The sequence below is a fragment of the Oreochromis niloticus genome, linkage group LG15 (genome assembly GCF_001858045.2).
Source record: "Oreochromis niloticus isolate F11D_XX linkage group LG15, O_niloticus_UMD_NMBU, whole genome shotgun sequence".
Taxonomy (NCBI): domain Eukaryota; kingdom Metazoa; phylum Chordata; class Actinopteri; order Cichliformes; family Cichlidae; genus Oreochromis; species Oreochromis niloticus.
This window is the reverse complement of record NC_031980.2, coordinates 25690615-25709551: the sequence shown is the minus strand read 5'-3', so window position 1 is coordinate 25709551 and position 18937 is coordinate 25690615. Positions and strand designations below refer to the sequence as shown.

Here is an 18937-nt window from a genome sequence, read left to right as displayed (position 1 = left end):
ATCTCTTTAAGCCTGTGGCGAGGGCGAATAACAGCCCCTGCCGAGCCACAGCCGCCTTTGAGGCGTGACCACAGGCTCCCATGAATACACGTTAAACTCTGTAGCACACACAGATACGTCATATACATCCTGTATATTCCACACGCTACACTTTGTGGTTTTATTGATGTTTGGAAAAACGTTCCCATTAAAAGGAGGCTGGCTCCTGGCTCGACCTGTCCAGGGTGTACCCCGCCTCTCGCCCTATGACAGCTGGGATAGGCTCCAGCGCCCCCCGCGACCCTGAAAAGGATAAGCGGAAGCGAATGGATGGATGGATGGATGGCTCCTGGCTGGGATTCACAGGGACTAACCTGTGTGTGACCACTGCACTCACCTGTTCTGTAGTTGTTTTCAGTTTGTTGTCAGTATTTGTGTGCATGTCGATGCAGGCAGGCCTGCAGTCTCTGATAACGCCGTCCTCTCAGACTTCTCATTGTTTCCTTTGGTCATCTAGTTTGATGGAGTTCATGTTTCTGTATTTGCTGTGAACTTTGATTGGGAGATCTGGAGGTCCACTTCCTGTCCTGGTGAATGTTTGACACTGAACTCCTTTGTCAGTTTTTTTTATATCAATGCATGAACATCAGAGTGGCTCACGTCTCTGCTGGGCCAAGCCAGCTCTGCTCTTCGCTCTCGCTCGCTCTGCAGAGCGGGTAGCTGTGATTATTATGATGATCACTCTGGTCACCGAGTCGCTGCTCGCTCTGCTGAACACAATAATGTCACAAAGTCTGAATCACTTGTGTTTCTTCACTCGCCTCTTTAAACTCTTTCTCCCCTCCATCTTGTTGTTATGTGTATTTTAAGTATGTATTACATCCAGAGAAAATAATTTTCTCCTGGTATGCAGGAAGTATTTAGATCATGTATGGAAGGAAAAATTGTAAATTATTACTTGTAAATACTGAAATCTTTAAAATGAGCACTGACCGCCAGTTTTTGTTAGCTGAATTAGAACAGCCTTGTTCACTGACAGCCCGACGGATTAAAGTGTTTCCAGTCCGAGCATCTCCAGCGCTGGATGAGCCTCCCATCTCTTTGTCTCTTTTATTGAACAGAAAATCCTCTGTGGTCGCTCTAGCTCCAAGTTTAAATGAAGCACAATGTAACTGCAGCCGTGGGACTCATGGTGTCCCAAACACCAAATATCCGAAAAGAATCCTTCTCAGTGTGGACGTGAGGATCAGCAGCAGATTCATGGCTGACCTCGTGCTGCGGATGGATCGCCTCAGACATTCTCTCTGCTGGACTTCAGTCCATCGTTGGCGTCTTCTTCCTGCCCGTCAGGGACCCTCAATGTGAACAATTTAACCCTCAACCTCCATATTCCTGTTAATGTCTTCCTGTTAGCCTATCCATAGCTCATTAGTTAGCCACCAGTACATCATCATCTGCCCTTACCTCACCCGCCCGCCAAACATCTCTGATATTTAGAATAAACTGATCATTGTGTGAGAGCTGAAAGGATCTGACTGGTTTGGCTGTTTGGACCCAGAAACGTCTCCTGGTGTCAGACTGATTTAGCTCGTGCTCGCTGATGGGTATTTTATTTAAAGCAAGCAAAAACAATTTTATCAGCTTCTTCTCTGATTTCATGTAAATCTGCACTGTAACTAAATCTCTACAAGTTTTCACATTTGCTTTAATCCTGAATCCTGTTTGATTACAGTATGCTCTACTACTGGGGGTACTGGAAGGATTTATAGAAGGAAGGTGTGTAGAGATAACCGAAGATACCAAGGTTGCCAGAGCAGGAAGTGAAGGTCCGGCTGCAGTAAAAGCCCCGAGGACGTGCTGTGTCAGCAGAAAGGTGACGCAATCAGCAGCAGCTTTATGACCCTGACCTCAAGAGCCCGACAGGAAGTGCTGAGCGTCACTTCTGCCTGTGCATTCAGGCCCAATATTATCCTGATCATCACCACAGCATATATCTCACTTCATGATGGTGATGATGGTTTTGCAGGTTTTGATGAGAATAAACTCTGAGCTCGGGTCTTCAGACTTTAAAAACCCAATTTAATGCTTTCAAACGGGTCATGTGACCAGGATCGTAGTTTCATGAAGTTCTTTCATCATTAAATATATAAACCCAGTTTACGTCATTGATTCTCCGTATGGTGTTCTGTTTTTGATGCTCAGAGCTTACAAGCTGCTAATAATTTCTATGATTCAGGTTATAGGTTTGATTAATTAGCAGCTGGTTTCACAGGCAAACACACTGTGGACTCCTGCATCCACACACCAGGGGGCACTGCTGCACATCATTTTCAGAGCATGAAAGAACAGCTTAAAGTTGCCAGGTCTCTCTTGGAAATGAGATTTTAAATCTCAATGAGATTTTTACCTGAATAAATAAAGGACTAATAATTAAAGAGAAACATCTAGCCTGTTTGTGTGTTGCACATAAAAGCAGCTGGCAGCGCTGATCTGGAGTCTGAGCCTCTTCTCAAAGGCAGCCTGAGAAGCTTTAAATAAGCATCAGAGTCAGTGAAAGCTCCACCCTGCTGTCTGACTGCAGGGACACAGACACTGAAGCATAATGCTCTGAAACGCGGACTGCATACAAGACCATTTCTTTCAGAGTCTGAGACCCCGAGGAGGCCTGCTAAGATAAACGACTGTGTGACGGAGGGCGGATGAAGCTCCACCTCCTCAGAGGGAAGCCCCAGATCTGTTAGAGACAACAAATGGAGTCCATGCTGAGCTGCTAATGCAGGCCGGCACAGACTGAGAATGATGATGCTCTCTTCAGGACCCGCTCATTGACTCCATCCTTCACACCACCAGCTGTAACAGGAACATCTTCACCCTCACAGAAAACATGCAACATATGTGACCTTCAATCAAACATCTAAGGTTCTTCTTTGAGGCTGTGACCCAGCAGACAGATTTCACAGCCTGAGAGCAGCTGAGGTTTCTCCTTTTCTTCTAAAAGTACTATTCTTGGAAAAGACTGGAGATGCATGAATTTACATTCATATCCATTCATACACAATCACATTGTAGCCCTGAGAACATCCTGTCAGAGGTTTAGTTGAGGTTAGCAGGGAAGGAACATCTACTACATCCAGCCTTAAATGAACAAGAATGAACAAGATGATGCATATGAACATATTTTTACTTGAAATGAGCGAATTAATTTAGAAAAACTACTCGAGGTGTCTTCATCAATATCTTTCAGTAGACCGGCATTATGTTTCTGGAATTAAAGAACACGGTTTTCTTACTTCTGTATGATTCAAACAGCTTGTTGAGCTGTGGAAGCCTTTAAACTTTTCTTCTGGCACCATCAGAAGGACAGTCGTTTATTAACCTCCTAGGACCTGTCGTCCACATGTGGACATCACATTTTGGGTTGTCTACCACAATACTAAATTTTACACACATAGGTGTAAACATGTTCCCACGTTTGAAGTAGCAGTTCATGTGATGTTCAGAAATCTTTCAAAAAGATGTTGTACTTTGTTACAGACATATGTCTTCCTGCAACTTTTAGCAGCACTTCAAATGAGCTATATTGCTCAAAGGGGCACAGTTGTTATTTCTCATTTTGTTTTTGTACTCAGGAAAAATGCTGCTGTGTTCAGAAACCAAATAAAGAGTTTTGGACATCATTACTCAATTGTGGCTTAGTGTTCTATCGAAATTTAAAACGAATGTCCTCATATGTGGATATCATTTTTCTCAGAAACTACATCAGGTAAAAAGATAATTCTTTGTTTTTACATTCATCAGGTCCCAATCAGCCTAAATAGCAAAGAGAAATTAAAAATGCATGCCATGAAAGAGCTCAGGTCTTAGGAGTTAAAGGCTTTACTCATCTTTATTTTCCGTGGTGAGAAGAGCAGAGGGGAGAAAATAAAACTCTGCTTCTATAGTCCCGTGTTTCTATTTTCACGTTTCCTGTTTCTGTGGTCATGTGTTTCTGTGGTCCCGTGTTCACACGTTTCTTTCGTCACGCGTTTCTATTTTTACATGTTTCTATGGTCACATGTTTCTATTTTTACGTGTTTCTGTGTTCATGTGTTTCTATTTCCACGTTTTTATGGTCATGTGTGTCTATTTTCACATATTTCTGTGTTCACTTGTTTCTCTGGTCACGCGTTTCCATTTTAATGTGTTTCTATGGTCACATGCTTCTGTCACAGCTCTGGCAGCAGTCGTGTGGGTTTGAAGGGAAAAGGACCCAATCGCAGGCACTAACGATGCAATGAGTGGGCTTTATTTACATGAGGTGATAATACAGACAGAGCAGAGATGGGACGGACGGAAACTAAGAACAAACCACAATCTAACCAACAAATCTGAAACCATAACTTGGCTTATATACACACAGGAGCAATCAGGGAATGGGAGACAGGAGAGAAACACAGCCGGGAGAAATCAGAGCTGATGAGACAAGGGGAAGCAAAGCCAGACACACTACACACAGGACATGAACTATCAAAGTAAAACAGGAAACAGGTATGCACAGACACGAGGTTAACACAAAACATCAGACATGGCAACAGGGAGAGAAGACAGAGACGTTGGACCAGGGCAGACACAGAACAAAAGGAGCTCAAAATACAAAACAGAAACCAAACCTAATAACAAGGAAATCCTACCAAGAATTAACCTGAAACATAAGATAATAATAAAAACCAAAACCACTGAGTCCACAGCCTCAGGACCATGACAGTTTCTGTGTTCACATCTTTCTATTTTCACATTTCTGTGTTCACGTGTTTCTATTTTCATGTGTTTCTGTGTTCACGTATTTCTAATTTTACATGCTTCTGTGTTTGTGTTTTTCTATGGTCATGTGTTTCTATTTTCACGTTTCTATTTTCATGTGTTTCTGTGTTCACGTGTTTATATTTTCACGTTTTTCTGTGTTCATGTGTTTCTAGGGTCATGTGTTTCTGTGTTCATGTGTTTCTATTTTCACGTTTCTATGTTCACGTTTCTATTTTCACATGTTTCTGTGTTCATGTGTTTTTATTTTCACATTTCTGTCTTCATATGTTTCTACAGGGTGGGCCATTTATATGGATACACCGCAATAACATGGGAATGGTTGGTGATATTAAAGTCCTGTTTGTGGCACATTAGTATATGTGAGGGGGCAAACTCCTCAAGATGGGTGGTGACCATGGTGGCCATTTAGAAGTCGGCCATCTTGGATACAACTTTTGCTTTTTCAATAGGAAGAGGGCCATGTGACACATCAAACTTATTGGTAATGTCACAAGAAAAACAATGGTGTGCTTGGTTTCAATGTAACTTTATTCTTTCATGAGTTATTTACAAGTTTCTCTTTGTTCACAGCCATTGACATGTCGAAGAGGTTAACACGTGAGGAGTGGATCGAAATTGTGTTGATATCTGGTGAACGCAGTAACCGGGTCATTGCAGCAGATTTCAATGCAAGACACCCTACGAGACCACCCATCTCCCATGCTACAGTCAGGAAACTGCTTGCTAAGTTTCGTGAAACTGGTTCAGTGTTGGATTTGTCAAAATGTGGACGCAAGAAAACTGTCACTAATGAAGAAACATCAGTGGCTGTCCTAGCTTCATTCAGCAAGAGCCCAGCGTAGCACTCGCCGCATGTCACTGGAGAGTGGCATTAGTCGAACATCCCTTCGGCGGATATTAGCTACTCACAAATGGCACCCTTACAAACTCCAGCTACTGCAGCATCTCAACGAGGATGACCCAGATCGGTGCACAGAATTTGCAGAATGGGCAAAACAAAAATTGGAACAGGACCCTCAGTTCATGCAGAAGATTTTGTTCAGTGATGAGGCAAACTTTTATGTGAATGGTGAAGTTAACAAACAAAACCACCGCTATTGGTCTGACACTAACCCACATTGGATGGATCCCTCCAAGACTGTTGGAACAACAAAAGTGATGGTTTGGTGTGGTATATGGGGTACAACGATAGTGGGTCCATTCTTCATCAATGGAAACCTCAAGGCCACTGGATATTTGAAATTGCTACATGATGATGTGTTTCCCTCTTTATGCACTGAAGCTGGCACGTTCCCTGAGTTTTTCCAGCAAGATGGTGCACCACCACATGATGGGTGCCAAGTCCAAGCATTCCTAGATGAACAGTTTCCTGGAAAGTGGATTGGTCGTCGTGGGCCAGTTGAATGGCCCCCAAGGTCTCCCGATCTGACCCCCTTAGATTTTTATCTTTGGGGTCATCTGAAGGCAATTGTCTATGGTGTGAAGATACGAGATGTGCAGCACCTGAAACTATGGATACTGGATGCCTGTGCTGGCATTTCTCCTGCAGTGTTGCTATCAGTGTGTGAAGAGTGGGAGAAGAGGGTTGCATTTACAATCCAACACAATGGGCAGCACATTGAACACATTTTATAAGTGGTCAGAAACTTGTAAATACCTCATGAAAGGATAAAGTTACGTTGAAACCAAGCACACCATTGTTTTTCTTGTGACATTACCAATAAGTTTGATGTGTCACATGGCCCTCTTCCTACTGAAAAAACAAAAGTTGTATCCAAGATGGCTGACTTCTAAATGGCAACCATGGTCACCAACCATCTTGAGGAGTTTTCCCCCTCACATATACTAATGTGCCACAAACAGGACTTTAATATCACCAACCATTCCCATTTTATTACGGTGTATCCATATAAATGGCCCACCCTGTATTTTTACGTGTTTCTATGGTCACGTGTTTCTGGGTTCACATGTTTCTATTTTCCTGTGTTTCTGTGGTCATGTTTCTGTTTTTACGTTTCTATCTTCACGTGTTTCTATGTTTACATGTTTCTAGCTGCTGAAACTTCTCTGGCTTCAGTTTCAGGATCGTTTCAGCTCATCGTTAAATCCTGAAAACATTCTGTGCAAACACTTTGACCCACGGCGCCCTCTGTGTGGCCCCGCCCCCATATCACTTCACTCGCTGTCAGTTTTCATTTCTTTTGGTGATGAACTCAGTCATGTGTCGGAGTCTCTGATTAATTTTCCAGCTACTCTTAATTAACAGATCTGTGTGTGTGTGTGTGCGCGCGCGCGCGTGTGTGTGTGTGTGTGCGTGTTCTTACTGAAAGGCAAAAAGCAGGTTGGGCTCACATTGATCGTTTTCCTGAGTGAAGGTTGATGATTTGACGTCCCTCTGATCGCTTGGGAAGAAATGCTGAAATATTCCTTAAAGCACGAATGTTGAGAAAAAGAAATCTTCTGCACACTGTCACACAAACCAGAGAGGACAACTCTTATTGTTTTTAAAAAGCATAGCCGAGATAAAATGTCCCCTTAAACTGACCAATCACAATAAATAGAGTCACTGTCCAGCTGATTGGTGGTTACAGATGAGCAGTAAAATTCATGTTTTTAGACACTTTTGTTGATAAGCATTTGAATTTCTGTCAAAAAAATGTCATTAACTTGCAACAAAATAAAAATGTAACAAATAAAAATAAAATTCTAATGAATTAGACAAGTGCAGAATCTGACTGTAATAAAGACAAACTGTTTTTGGCAATGCTGATTAGTTTTGGGCGGATCGATCCAAATATCAATTGTATTGATACCAAGTCGGCATAGGTATCGGATCGATACTAGCCTGGTGAGATCGATTCTTTACTTTAAGTTCTGCTCTTGTTTGCAATGCTGTGCTTTCGGCGAAGACGAAACAGCCAGGTCGCCGGACTCGCCGCTGCTGTGTCAGTGCAGAGCAGGCACACTTTGCTCCCCCTCCCCCCTCTTGTGCTTAGATGTTGCGCTGTCACGTGACGGGACTTAGATGCTTTGGGGATAAAGTTGTTTAGATATTATTTATATTTTCACCAGTTGTTTTTGTTGAGAATTTTAATTGTAATGTTTGTATTATAGTTTCTCAACAGTACTTGTTTGTTTTAATTTGTTTATTGGTGCTTCATGCTTCGCAGCATCATTTATTCTTACAATAATCACACGGTTGCTGTAACAGTACATTCAACGGCTGCAGCTCTCCCGCTGCCGGCGGTACACATCACCACCACCAACAACAACAACACAAGAAGAGCATTGTTGCCATGCAGGTGAGTCCATCTCACCTGCAGCGGCATCGCTGTAGGTCGCTCCACCGACCTCCCACAGCTACAACTAGGACTGTTTTGAAGCAACCGCGGATGCACTCCTCTTCCACCAAACTGATGATTAATGAGTTAATTAGCGGTGATGAAGATTTGTGTTTGTGTCTGGCTGATGGGTGGAGGCCTGCAGACCAGCAGATGCTCCACTGACTTGTCCAGTGTGTAAGGTTAATAAGTGTAAGGTTAGTAAGAGCACTGATCCAGCTGTTTCCTGCACACACAGGAAACAGCTGGATCTAAGATCACATGATTGAAGCTCAGTCTAAAACGTTTTCACTCTGTCACAGAGCAGCAGCAGTGCGACCTCTTACTGGGGAAGAGCGCTGCAGAGATTTAGAGAAGGTCAGGAGCAGCTTCACTCTGTCTTTAGATAAACTTTAAACCACAGACTGTATATCAAAGATGGATGTTGCAATATCAATGAGGGGTGGATCCAGTTGTGAGCCAGCGCTCTCATTGGCTGATGACTTGTGACTGACAGGTAGTTAGCCAGAGTAAGCATGCTCTGAATAATCCAGAACATACAGACTTCATGTTTCATTCAGTAAGACCAAAAATCACTCAGGGAGGGGCGGCCATCTCCTATGACCAGTTGGGGTGAGAGAAGGAAGACATGCTGTGGAAGAGAGACAGAGATTAATAAAAACTATGAATCATGTGATTAAAGCGAGCGTGAGGAGCATGCTCAGATAGAAAAGGGCCCTCCTGGGGAGCTACACAGTCCTGGCTCCTGGCTCCTGGTGGTCAATAATATAACACACTGAAACACTTTGAGTGAGCTCACCTCAGCACGTCTTCTCACCTCCACCTCCAACACCACTTCCAACACCTCCAATTCCAACACCTCCACCTCCGCTACAGAGGAGGAAGGGATTTCATGCATCATATTTAAAACATTGTCATCCAGTGTGAGCACGCAGCCACAGTTTTGACTGACCACAGTGAGGACAGGAAGTGACATCAGCACAGGGCCTGCTGCAGATGCAGGGTCCCAGGTGGTGGGACAGCCCTCTGTCATGTGTGTGAATAGAAAGAGATTTAAAGAGAGATGCCAGCTGCTCTCAAACTGAGACTGTGCTCAGCGTGGAAGTAGCTTCAGGATCAGACTGCACGACCTGGACTATCCAGGGAACTGGGGTCAGCTTGTATAGGGAACCTGGGTAAGCTGGTCCAGGGAACTAGGGTCAGCTTGTCCAGGGAACTGGGATCGGTCCGTCAGTCTGTTTGCAAGTGTGTTGGCGTTTCGTGTGTGTGATGAGCGGTAAGTTGTCCGCAGGTAGAAAAGGTTTGATAGTTTGAGGTTACAAAGAGTTTGAGCTCCAGATGAGTTCAGTGATGATGTCATGATTGAAGCTCCACCTACAGCTCCTGCTGTGCATGTTTCAGTGTCAGGTGGGTTCATGAGGTTCTGCTCGGTGTCTGTTTGCAATAATCTTGTTCAGCTTGAGCTGTGCATCTCCTGGACATGGTCACATTACGTGAAAGCTTCTGACTGGATAATCTTTTTAATCATTTTAGGAAGTTGCTTTTTGATGAGAAATGTTAATTTCATCTTTTTTTCCCATTTTTCCTCATCTGGCTCTCTCCATCTGTCAGCCTCCTTTGCTCCTTCCTCTCTCTCATGGCTCGTATTAGGCTGTAAAAGTTCACAAGTGGTTCCTGTTCATGAGTTTTTTTTACTGAAATCCTGCCAGCTGCTCTGCAGCAGCAGACGGGGGAGGTCAGAGCTCAGAGAGACTGTCAGAGAGATTTGTTTGTGTCGGAGCAGCTGGTTTATGAAAGTGAGTCTAGAGAGAGGCTCTTTATTTGGGCCAAAGAGGGAAAGTTCTTCACATAAACATGAGAGAGGAGGTGAGTCGTGATGAGGAGGAGGAGGAGGTGTTCGCCCAGGGCACCACACAGGCTAGGACCGCCACTGACTGCAATAAAACCTTTACAACAGGTGGGATCTTCGAGTGATGACCTGATGAAACCTGCTTGCGGGCCCAAACAAGGCTGTTGTGTTTTTAACATGTTTTAATGCTATGTATTTTGTTCTATTTAATCTGAACAAGCCCCTAAAACAGTCAGTGATCATTGTCGGCCTCTTTCAGTTTTTATCATCACTATTCATTTTAAAGCTCAGTTTTTAAAACCTTACGATGTAACTACAGCCCAGCCCATGCAGCAGTATATTAATGACTAACCTTATATTGCAGTTGTTCTCCTGACTGAAGTTTGGTTCGTTAACAGCATCCTGCCATGCAGTTACCTTTGTTCCTAACCATCGGGAACCCTCACGAGTGGAAAAAAAGTTAGCGTTCATCCTGCAGCTTCACTCTGTTTATATTATGCTAACATAGCTGTGTCGCTAGCCACCACGCAGCACATCATTATATACCAGCTAGCCCTACATCGGTAACCCTACAAACGCCACTGCTGTTTAGTTTTCTGTCTTCATTTATGCCAGAAGTGACAGCAGACCTGTACATTTGAATTTTTGCCGTGGCGGTTAAGCTGCCGGATTTTTGGCTTCACGACCCTCCTTCATGGTTCGTGCACGTCGAAACTCAGTCCACCCGCCATGTGATGACCCTCCACCGGGATCCCCCACCCAAGGGAAATACACCACTTTCAAGGCGCTGCTGCTGCGGCGCTATTCCCTCTCTGATGCAGAGCGGCCGAGAAACTCCTCTTTCTCTTGGGCCTGGATGATGGTACCACACTCAATCTCATGAAGGGCACGCTGTCCTTGCTAGGAACGGGTGACGGCGGATTCCTCTTCACTCACGTCTTCCTCCGACAGGTGCCGATGCAAGCTGGCCTCGCCAACTCCCCACTGCTGGCCGCGAAGGATTACCGCTAACTTGCAGAAGAAGCGGATCTCATTCTCCTGGCTACCAGGAGCTTCGGCATCAAGGCGACAGTTCCCGATTCACTGACGGCATCTCCCGTGACCCCACCGATTCTCCTGGAGGCCTCCAACTCATTGATGGTGGCTGGGATTGCGGCACGGTGGCACGGCAGAAAAGGGCTGTATTTTTACTATCAGCGTGACAGCATCATGCCGCCTTTGCAGGGAAATGAGCCCGCCAGCGCTCTGTAGCGGCCGCGACCGCTGGCGATAAGGAAAGGCTACTCTTTATAGAGGACTCATGCTCAGGGACACGTTTTCTGGTTGACTCCAGAAAAAAGCCTCGGGAACTCTCGTGTCATCTTTGCATACCTCCACAATAGTATATTATTTAATCTTTTAAAAAAAATGGAGATTTCCCGCATACCACCAGAGAAAGCCCGTGTACCAATAGTGGTACGCGTACCACTCCTTGAGAAAGACTGGTTTAGGGTTAGCGTGTGTGTGTGTGACGTGTGTGTAGGTTTTCCAAGCTTGCTGCTCTGACAGTTTTTGGTTGTTGATTCATAAATGTTGTCGTCCAGCTGTACCAGCAGTGAACTAACAAACTTTAATGTGGAGATTATAACTGTCAGCTGAAATTCTTCATGGTGCTCAGCTGTGTCACTGGATTTTGGTGTTCCTGTTATTTTTGTCCAACCTTCCACATGAATGTCCTCTCTCTCTTCACCTCTTCCAGGACCCGGCCTATGCCTCCTTCCTCTTTAATAAGCTCCAGCGTCTCCAGTTGCCTTGCTGCATCCGCCATGCTTCTATCGAAGCCCACTGTGACGTATGCGGTGCCTCCTTCCAGCAACTAAGGTGCCTCGCTCTGCGGCGGGCTCTGGGCGTCAGCAGGGAGATGGCACCACGCCTCGCTGCTCCCACCGCTGCCCCAATCTCAGAGAGCAGCTGGGTCTGCGACGAGCTGCCAGTGAAGCAGCAGAGATGGAAGCACAAGGAGCAGCAGCAGGAGGGCGGAGCCCCGTGGAGATCAAGCATAGTGCAGAGCACCTACCTCGGTGGGGGCGGAGCTAAAGGGCTCGCCACAGTAACGCCCCTTCCCCTGAACCCAGCTCAGAACCTGGAGGGGGTGTGGAGGGTCTCCTGCTGCACACCTGAGCTCCAACACAGTACGGTAAGCACCCTATTTAGCAAGTTGTTCAGGAGAAGCACAGAGGTCAAGGGTCAGGGGTCATCTGGGTCAGGATTGTATTTCTCCAAATGTGCGCTCTCTGCTGGTCTCTATATGAACTGTCCAGTTTTCCCACACCAATTTGATCAGTATGGCTCCACCTGTACTCACCTGTGCACAACTGTAAACACACACACACACACCTATGCACACCTGTACACACGTGCACACCTGTACTCGGGAACCAGAAGCTTCAGCCTCACATTTTGTTCTGCACATGATTCTAATGCAGCTGTAATGAGGCACTGCGATCGATGAGTCAAATTTACTCACTGCGAGGAGAGGAGGAGGAGGAAGAGACACCAGCAGACTCAGATGAGGAGGTTATTGATCAGAGCGCCAGGGATGCCCGAAGATGTCACATCACATGAAGACCGACAGATCTCAATGCTCGCTGTTGCTGGGACCAACTCAGAGAAGGAGGAGGAGAACTAGATGATTTAACGCCAAAATGGACAGATTCATTCATACACTATGCCAAAGTCAGGCTACAACTCTGTGTGTGTGTGTCAGCTGCAGTTATAACAGACTGAAATTTCCAGTTTCTCCGGTATTCCCAACCTTCAGCAGCTCTGTATGGATTCATCACCTCCCTTCTGCTGCACTGCTGCACTGCTGCAGATGCTAAATATAAAGCTCGTCCTGATTTAGCGATCGTGCTCCTGTTGAACGTGCGACCTGTGACGCCCGGCTGGTACAGGTGAGTCTGCTCTGCTGGAAAAAGACAAAGTTAGTCTCAGGTGTTTGATGGAGCAGTTGTGACAGCGTGATGACGGCAGCGGTACCAAAAACTCTCAAAGCGCTGCAGGAAGCCAGGTCTTCATCATGTGCCTCATTATTCGCCATCAGTGTGCTGAGTTGAGCCGTGGCGGCCTCTGATCCTCCACCAACTCCGTTTTACCCCTTCTCCTACAGCAGTCATGCGATCGTTCTGAGATGTCACGCCATGATTCGCCAAGGACGTTATCATCCATGGCGATATGTCCTCACAGTCCCACAGATGACATGATGCACCTCCTCAGACCTGGATTGTGTGTTTCATGGATTCTTGTATAATAACTCAGACAATCATACTCACGATTATCTCAGCTCCATGATTGGCATTCAGACTTACGCCTGGGCAGGAGTAAACATGGCCACCGATCACAGTGTGAGGAGAGGTTGTGATGATGTCATGTCCTTATCACTGCATTTCAGTGGCTGCTTCAGCAGGTGTTACTAAGCTGATTATTGTGCTGGTGGCCAGCAGGGAGATCACATGACCGGCGTTTCAGTAGACCAGGCTTTTATTGTGAAAACGGTGAACACTGACTTATTCTGGTGACACAGAGAAAGAGATACCGAGTCAGAGCCTGAGGTGAAGATGATGAAATTGACTGTCACATGATTTTATGGATTTATCCTGCTCAGCCACATACACACCTGAACACACAACATGCCTCAGAGCCACTCATATCCCACAGGTCAAAGGTCAAGTTCAGCACAGTTACAGTAATTCACTCATTAAACCTTTACACAGGTGTGACATGATGACAGTGATGACATAAACAGAAGGAGAAAGGTCAAAGAGCATGTTTTCTTTGCTCTGATGTTTTAAATTTTCGACGCGTCTGTTCCTCTTCCAAACTTGGATGGAAACCTTCACTGCACGGTGTGAGGCGGTAATCACAGCGTGCTCTGTGGCGCTCGTGTTTGATTGGTCTTGCTCAGGATGGCGTTTTGGCACTGGCTCATCCCGCTGCCAGCTCTCTGTGTAATCCTGTTAGCCGGCCGAGCGTGTCGCAGTCGCACAGCTGAAGAGTGGATCTGCCCCAGTGTGCCGCTTCCTGTAACTGCGGTAATTCACCATAACTAGGCCACGGATCTGAGGCCAGAGACAGGAGCTGTGCTACTACAGCTGCAAAGAGCTGGAGTTTCTGAAGTCACGCATGTGTGGCTCCATTTTCCTGGAATGAAAGCGCAAAAGGACAAAACAAGCTTCTCTGTATGATGAAATGTAATTATAGAAGCAGACCAGCCCTCCGTGCTGTCCGGTCATTAGCGCTGCCAGTAGGATTAGCCATTAGCCATGGTGCACCGGAAAAAGCCTTCAGTGGTTGAAGCAGCCATGTTTGAGCAGAACAGGAAGTGTGGATGGCAGCGATCAGGCTAACGACCCGAGCTAATTAACTAATGACCTCCTCGTCAAGAGCTTCCTCCTCCTACTGCTGATGAAGCCACGAGCTAATGGCGCTCATCTGCAATTTCTGATAAATGAAGTGTGTCGGGGGAAGTCTGACCTCTGAATAAAAATAATACTGGGATATCAGCATTATTTACTATAAATACTATACTACTACAAAAATAATATTTAAACATAAATATTAAAGTCTGAGTACAGATGTTTCTCTAAAGGTGCAGCATTGACGGCATCTGTTCATCCTTTTAGGAGAAGACAAGGATCCTCTGTGAGTTTGTGTCAGTGTGAAGGAGACTGCCTGCTTTTATTATTATGTAAATTATGAAAAATTTTATTAAAAAATAAAGGATTTGATGATTTAAGAACAGAACAAACATCAAAAGGAGGCTTCAGGTTATGCTGGATTTCATGTTTTGGCTTAAGACCTGATATTTGTCTCATCTGTCAGGGTCTGACTGCAGATGGAGGTCATCTGACCGTGACGGATACAGCCCAGAACGTTCCTGTTAAACCAGCAGCCCACAGCATCGGCACCCAAACCAGCCAGCCGCCGTCTGCCGCCGCCGCCTTCTTGATCAGGTCAGTGAACGCAACACCACAGAGAGCCGCAGAGCTATCAGCACATGCTGCACATAGATCAGTGTGGCTAACCAATACTAACGTGCTTTAGAACTGCATTCTGGCCAGCAGGGGCAGCCTCCTGTGGTCTGACTGGATGAAGTCTGTGAGCTCAGTGAGTCATCACGACTCTCTGTATGTAAACTGTAAGAAATAAACATTACAGCCAATGTAGCTCAGACTGTAACGATAAAACATAAAACTCACCTTTCTGTTAATTCACAGAAAACCTGGGTCACTGTGGACAAACCAAAACACTGCTGTATGAGGGAGTCCTTATCGGTGGGGAAAACTGTGAATCTTATGAAGCTCGTGAGGCTTCAGTTGTGTTTGTCCTGTGAGGGAAGCTCATACAGCTGAACTTCATGTGTGCGTTAGCAGGATTCACACGCCTTTTCCTCCTGTCCAAGCTGTCAGAAGTGGTGTTTGAGGTCAGGGGGGCTTTGGCTCTGTCTGTCTGCTCGAGTCTGGTATTCTGACCCATTCTGGATGCTGAGCTTCAATCTTAAATATGATCAACCTATCTCTAATAATGGGCTATGTACCACAGGCCTTCAAGCTGGCAGTAGTTAAACCTTTACTTAAAAAGCCATCTCTAGACCCAGCAATCTTAGCTTATTATAGGCCAATCTCCAACCTTCCTTTCATTTCAAAAATCCTTGAAAGAGTAGTTGTCAAACAGCTAACAGATCATCTGCAGATGAATGGCTTATTTAAGGAGTTTCAGTCAGGTTTCAGAGCTCATCACAGCACAGAAACAGCTTTAGTGAAGGTTACAAATGATCTTCTTATGGCCTCTGACAGTGGACTCATCTCTGTGCTTGTCCTGCTAGACCTCAGTGCAGCATTCGATACTGTTGACCATAATATTCTATTAGCGTGATTAGAACATGCTGTAGGTATTACAGGTACTGCGTTGCAGTGGTTTGTATCATATCGATCTAACAGATTTGTGCATGTAAATGGAGAGTCCTCTTCACACACTAAGGTCAATTATGGTGTTCCACAGGGTTCAGTGCTAGGACCAATTCTGTTTACATTATACATGCTTCCCTTAGGCAGCATCATTAGAAGACATAGTATACATTTTCACTGCTATGCAGATGACACGCAGCTCTATCTATCCATGAAGCCAGGTAACACACACCAATTAGTTAAACTGCAGGAATGTCTTAAAGACATAAAGACCTGGATGGCCGCTAACTTTCTGCTTCTTAATTCAGATAAAACTGAGGTTATTGTACTCGGCCCTGAAAATCTTAGAAATATGGTATCTAACCAGATTCTTACTCTGGATGGCATTACCTTGGCCTCCAGTAACACTGTGAGGAACCTTGGAGTCGTTTTTGACCAAGACATGTCCTTCAATGCACATATTAAACAAATATGTAAGACTGCTTTCTTCCATTTGCGCAACATCTCTAAAATTAGAAATATCCTGTCTCAGAGTGACGCTGAAAAACTAGTTCATGCATTTATTACTTCCAGGCTGGACTACTGTAATTCATTATTATCAGGAAATCCTAAAAACTCCCTGAAAAGCCTTCAATTAATCCAAGATGCTGCAGCAAGGGTACTGACAGGGACTAGAAAAGAGAGAGCATATTTCTCCTGTTTTGGCTTCCCTTCATTGGCTTCCTGTTAAATCCCGAATTGAATTCAAAAATCCTGCTCCTCACATACAAGGTCTTAAGTAATCAGGCCCCATCTTATCTTAATGACCTTATAGTACCATATCACCCTACTAGAGCACTTCGCTCTCGCAATGCAGGTTTACTTGTTGTTCCTAGAGTATTTAAAGGTAGAATGGGAGGGAGAGCCTTCAGTATTCAGGCCCCTCTTCTATGGAACCAGCGTCCTATTTGGATTCGGGAGACAGACACTATCTCTACTTTTAAGATTAGCCTTAAAACTTTCTTTTTTGCTAAAGCATACAGTTAGGGCTGGACCAGGTGACCCTGAATCCTCCCTTAGTTGTGCTGCAATAGGCATAGGCTGCCGGGGGACTCCCATGATGCATTGAGTTTTTCCTTTCCAGTCACCTTTCTCACTCACTATGTGTTAATAGACCTCTCTGCATTGACTCATACCTGCTATAAATCTCTGTTTCTCTTCCACACCATGTCTTATCCTGTCTTCCTTCTCTCACCCCAACCGGTCGCAGCAGCATCTATTATTGTAGAATCTACTGTACAATATAAAGCACCTTGAGGCGACTGTTGTTGTGATTTGGCGCTATATAAATAAAATTGAATTGAATTGAATTCACAGGGGGAATGGAGGCGGTGTGTCCTCCTGCTCGGACACACAAATGATCTGAAATGTTTTCTAGCCAGCTGTTCAGGGCGCGAACAAAACACTGTCAGAATGTTTTGTTTGTGTTCGTGTTTATTACATACATCCAATCAAAAACATATGTGTGTGTGTGTGTGTGTGTTCGGGCTGCCATGATTACGTCGACTATCAAAATCGTCGACGACTAATTTAATAGTCGATGCGTCGTTTGAAGCTTTGTAAGATCACAAAAGACGCAGGAATAAGTAGTAGGATTTGAGAGTGTAATAACGGACTGAAGATGGCAGCACTGCATGTACAAGGATGCCAGCTGCTGTTAAAGGCAAAAGAAGAAGAAGCTGTCTCCCAGAATTCATAGCGCGGCCCTGCTCAGTTTCCAGCAATAGCGGCAGCTAGTTAGTTTTAATATTACTCTTATTATTCTTTCTGGGTCACAAAATAAACGTCTAACAAGTTTTTCAGGCGAGAATGTAGCTGTGTAAACTTCAAATATCTGCTGCAATAAGCTGTACGTTTTACGTCCAATGGATGCATGATCTGATTAGTCGACTAATCGCAAAAATAATCGGTGACTAGTCGACTATCAAAATAATCGTTTGTGGCAGCCCTAGTGTGTGTGTAGAAAAACAGGTCTGTGGGCTCTTGCTTTGCTCAGATTACATGATCTGTGTCTGACACAGTTTTCTGAGGAGATTCTGGCATTTCTGCGCTCGCTGACAAACAGATGGAGTAAAGATGGAAGCGCTGGCATCGCTGGCTGCCATATTGTAATGAGCATGCTCTCTGCTACTGTTTTCACGTAGCTATGTTAATGCGGGGATTCCCTGTTGAATCTCCAACTGTCGACTCCTCGCCGTCTGCTGGTACGACACCCGAGCCTTGGGCCGCTCTCCCCACTCGCTGTTTGCTCACTGCTGCTGCTCAGTCACAGCTGTAGGCTTAGCTCAGCCCGATGCAGCACCTTTACAGCGGTCAGGGCCACCTGATGCTGCTGTGCTGTGAGGAGGTGCTGACGGGGGTGATGGAGACGCTGCAGACACGGGGCCAAAGGTTCGGACTGGCACTGGGCCTGGAGCACAGAGCAGAGCTGCACCTCCTGCAGCTTAGACTCACAGTGAAACCCCCAAATAAAGTGAGGATTAGATCCGCTCCCCACTACTAGAGTCAAATTCCCCAAAGTGGATTTCTGGCTCGCAGCCCAAGCTTTTTTTATTGACTTCCTGTCCAGAACAGAGCCTCTCCCAAACCGCTCAGACCCAACAGAGCCGCAGTGCTGCAGCAGAGTCTGCCCGGAGAAGGACTGCTGGTTAACTGGCTCCAGTGTCAGTGAAACCCAATCACAGCTGCTGCTGACTTTGAGAAAGTCAGAGAACATGGAGCACAAACTTCTGCTGCTCTCTGCGCAGGGAGAGCCTCATGAAGACCTTCGTGAGTCAGAGCGCAGATAGGTAGAGCTTGTGGTTTAACCTGTGACAGATCACCTGACGCTGCACACTGGACAGTTTAAACTTCTCTCCACCTCCACGACGGTGACCTGTCCAGGTCCTCTTTGCTAGTGTGCAGACCTGCCTTTAACACCTGTGGGACTCCAAAGACCTGAAGAGTCACAAGTACAGCCAGGATTCCTGCAGTCATTGAAG

At 45.4% G+C, this 18937-nt stretch overlaps 1 protein-coding gene across 4 annotated transcripts in view; it reads left to right on the top strand.

Moving 5' to 3' along the window:
• kif26aa (kinesin family member 26Aa) overlaps positions 1 to 18937 on the top strand; it is a 66669-nt gene that overhangs the window by 8808 nt on the left and 38924 nt on the right. For all 4 annotated transcript variants that reach the window (XM_025899073.1, XM_025899071.1, XM_025899072.1 and 1 more), the window contains exons 3-4: positions 11711 to 12148; positions 14833 to 14963. In XM_025899073.1, the coding sequence (XP_025754858.1) occupies positions 11711 to 12148; positions 14833 to 14963 (569 nt within the window). The remainder of the gene's footprint in view (positions 1 to 11710; positions 12149 to 14832; positions 14964 to 18937) is intronic.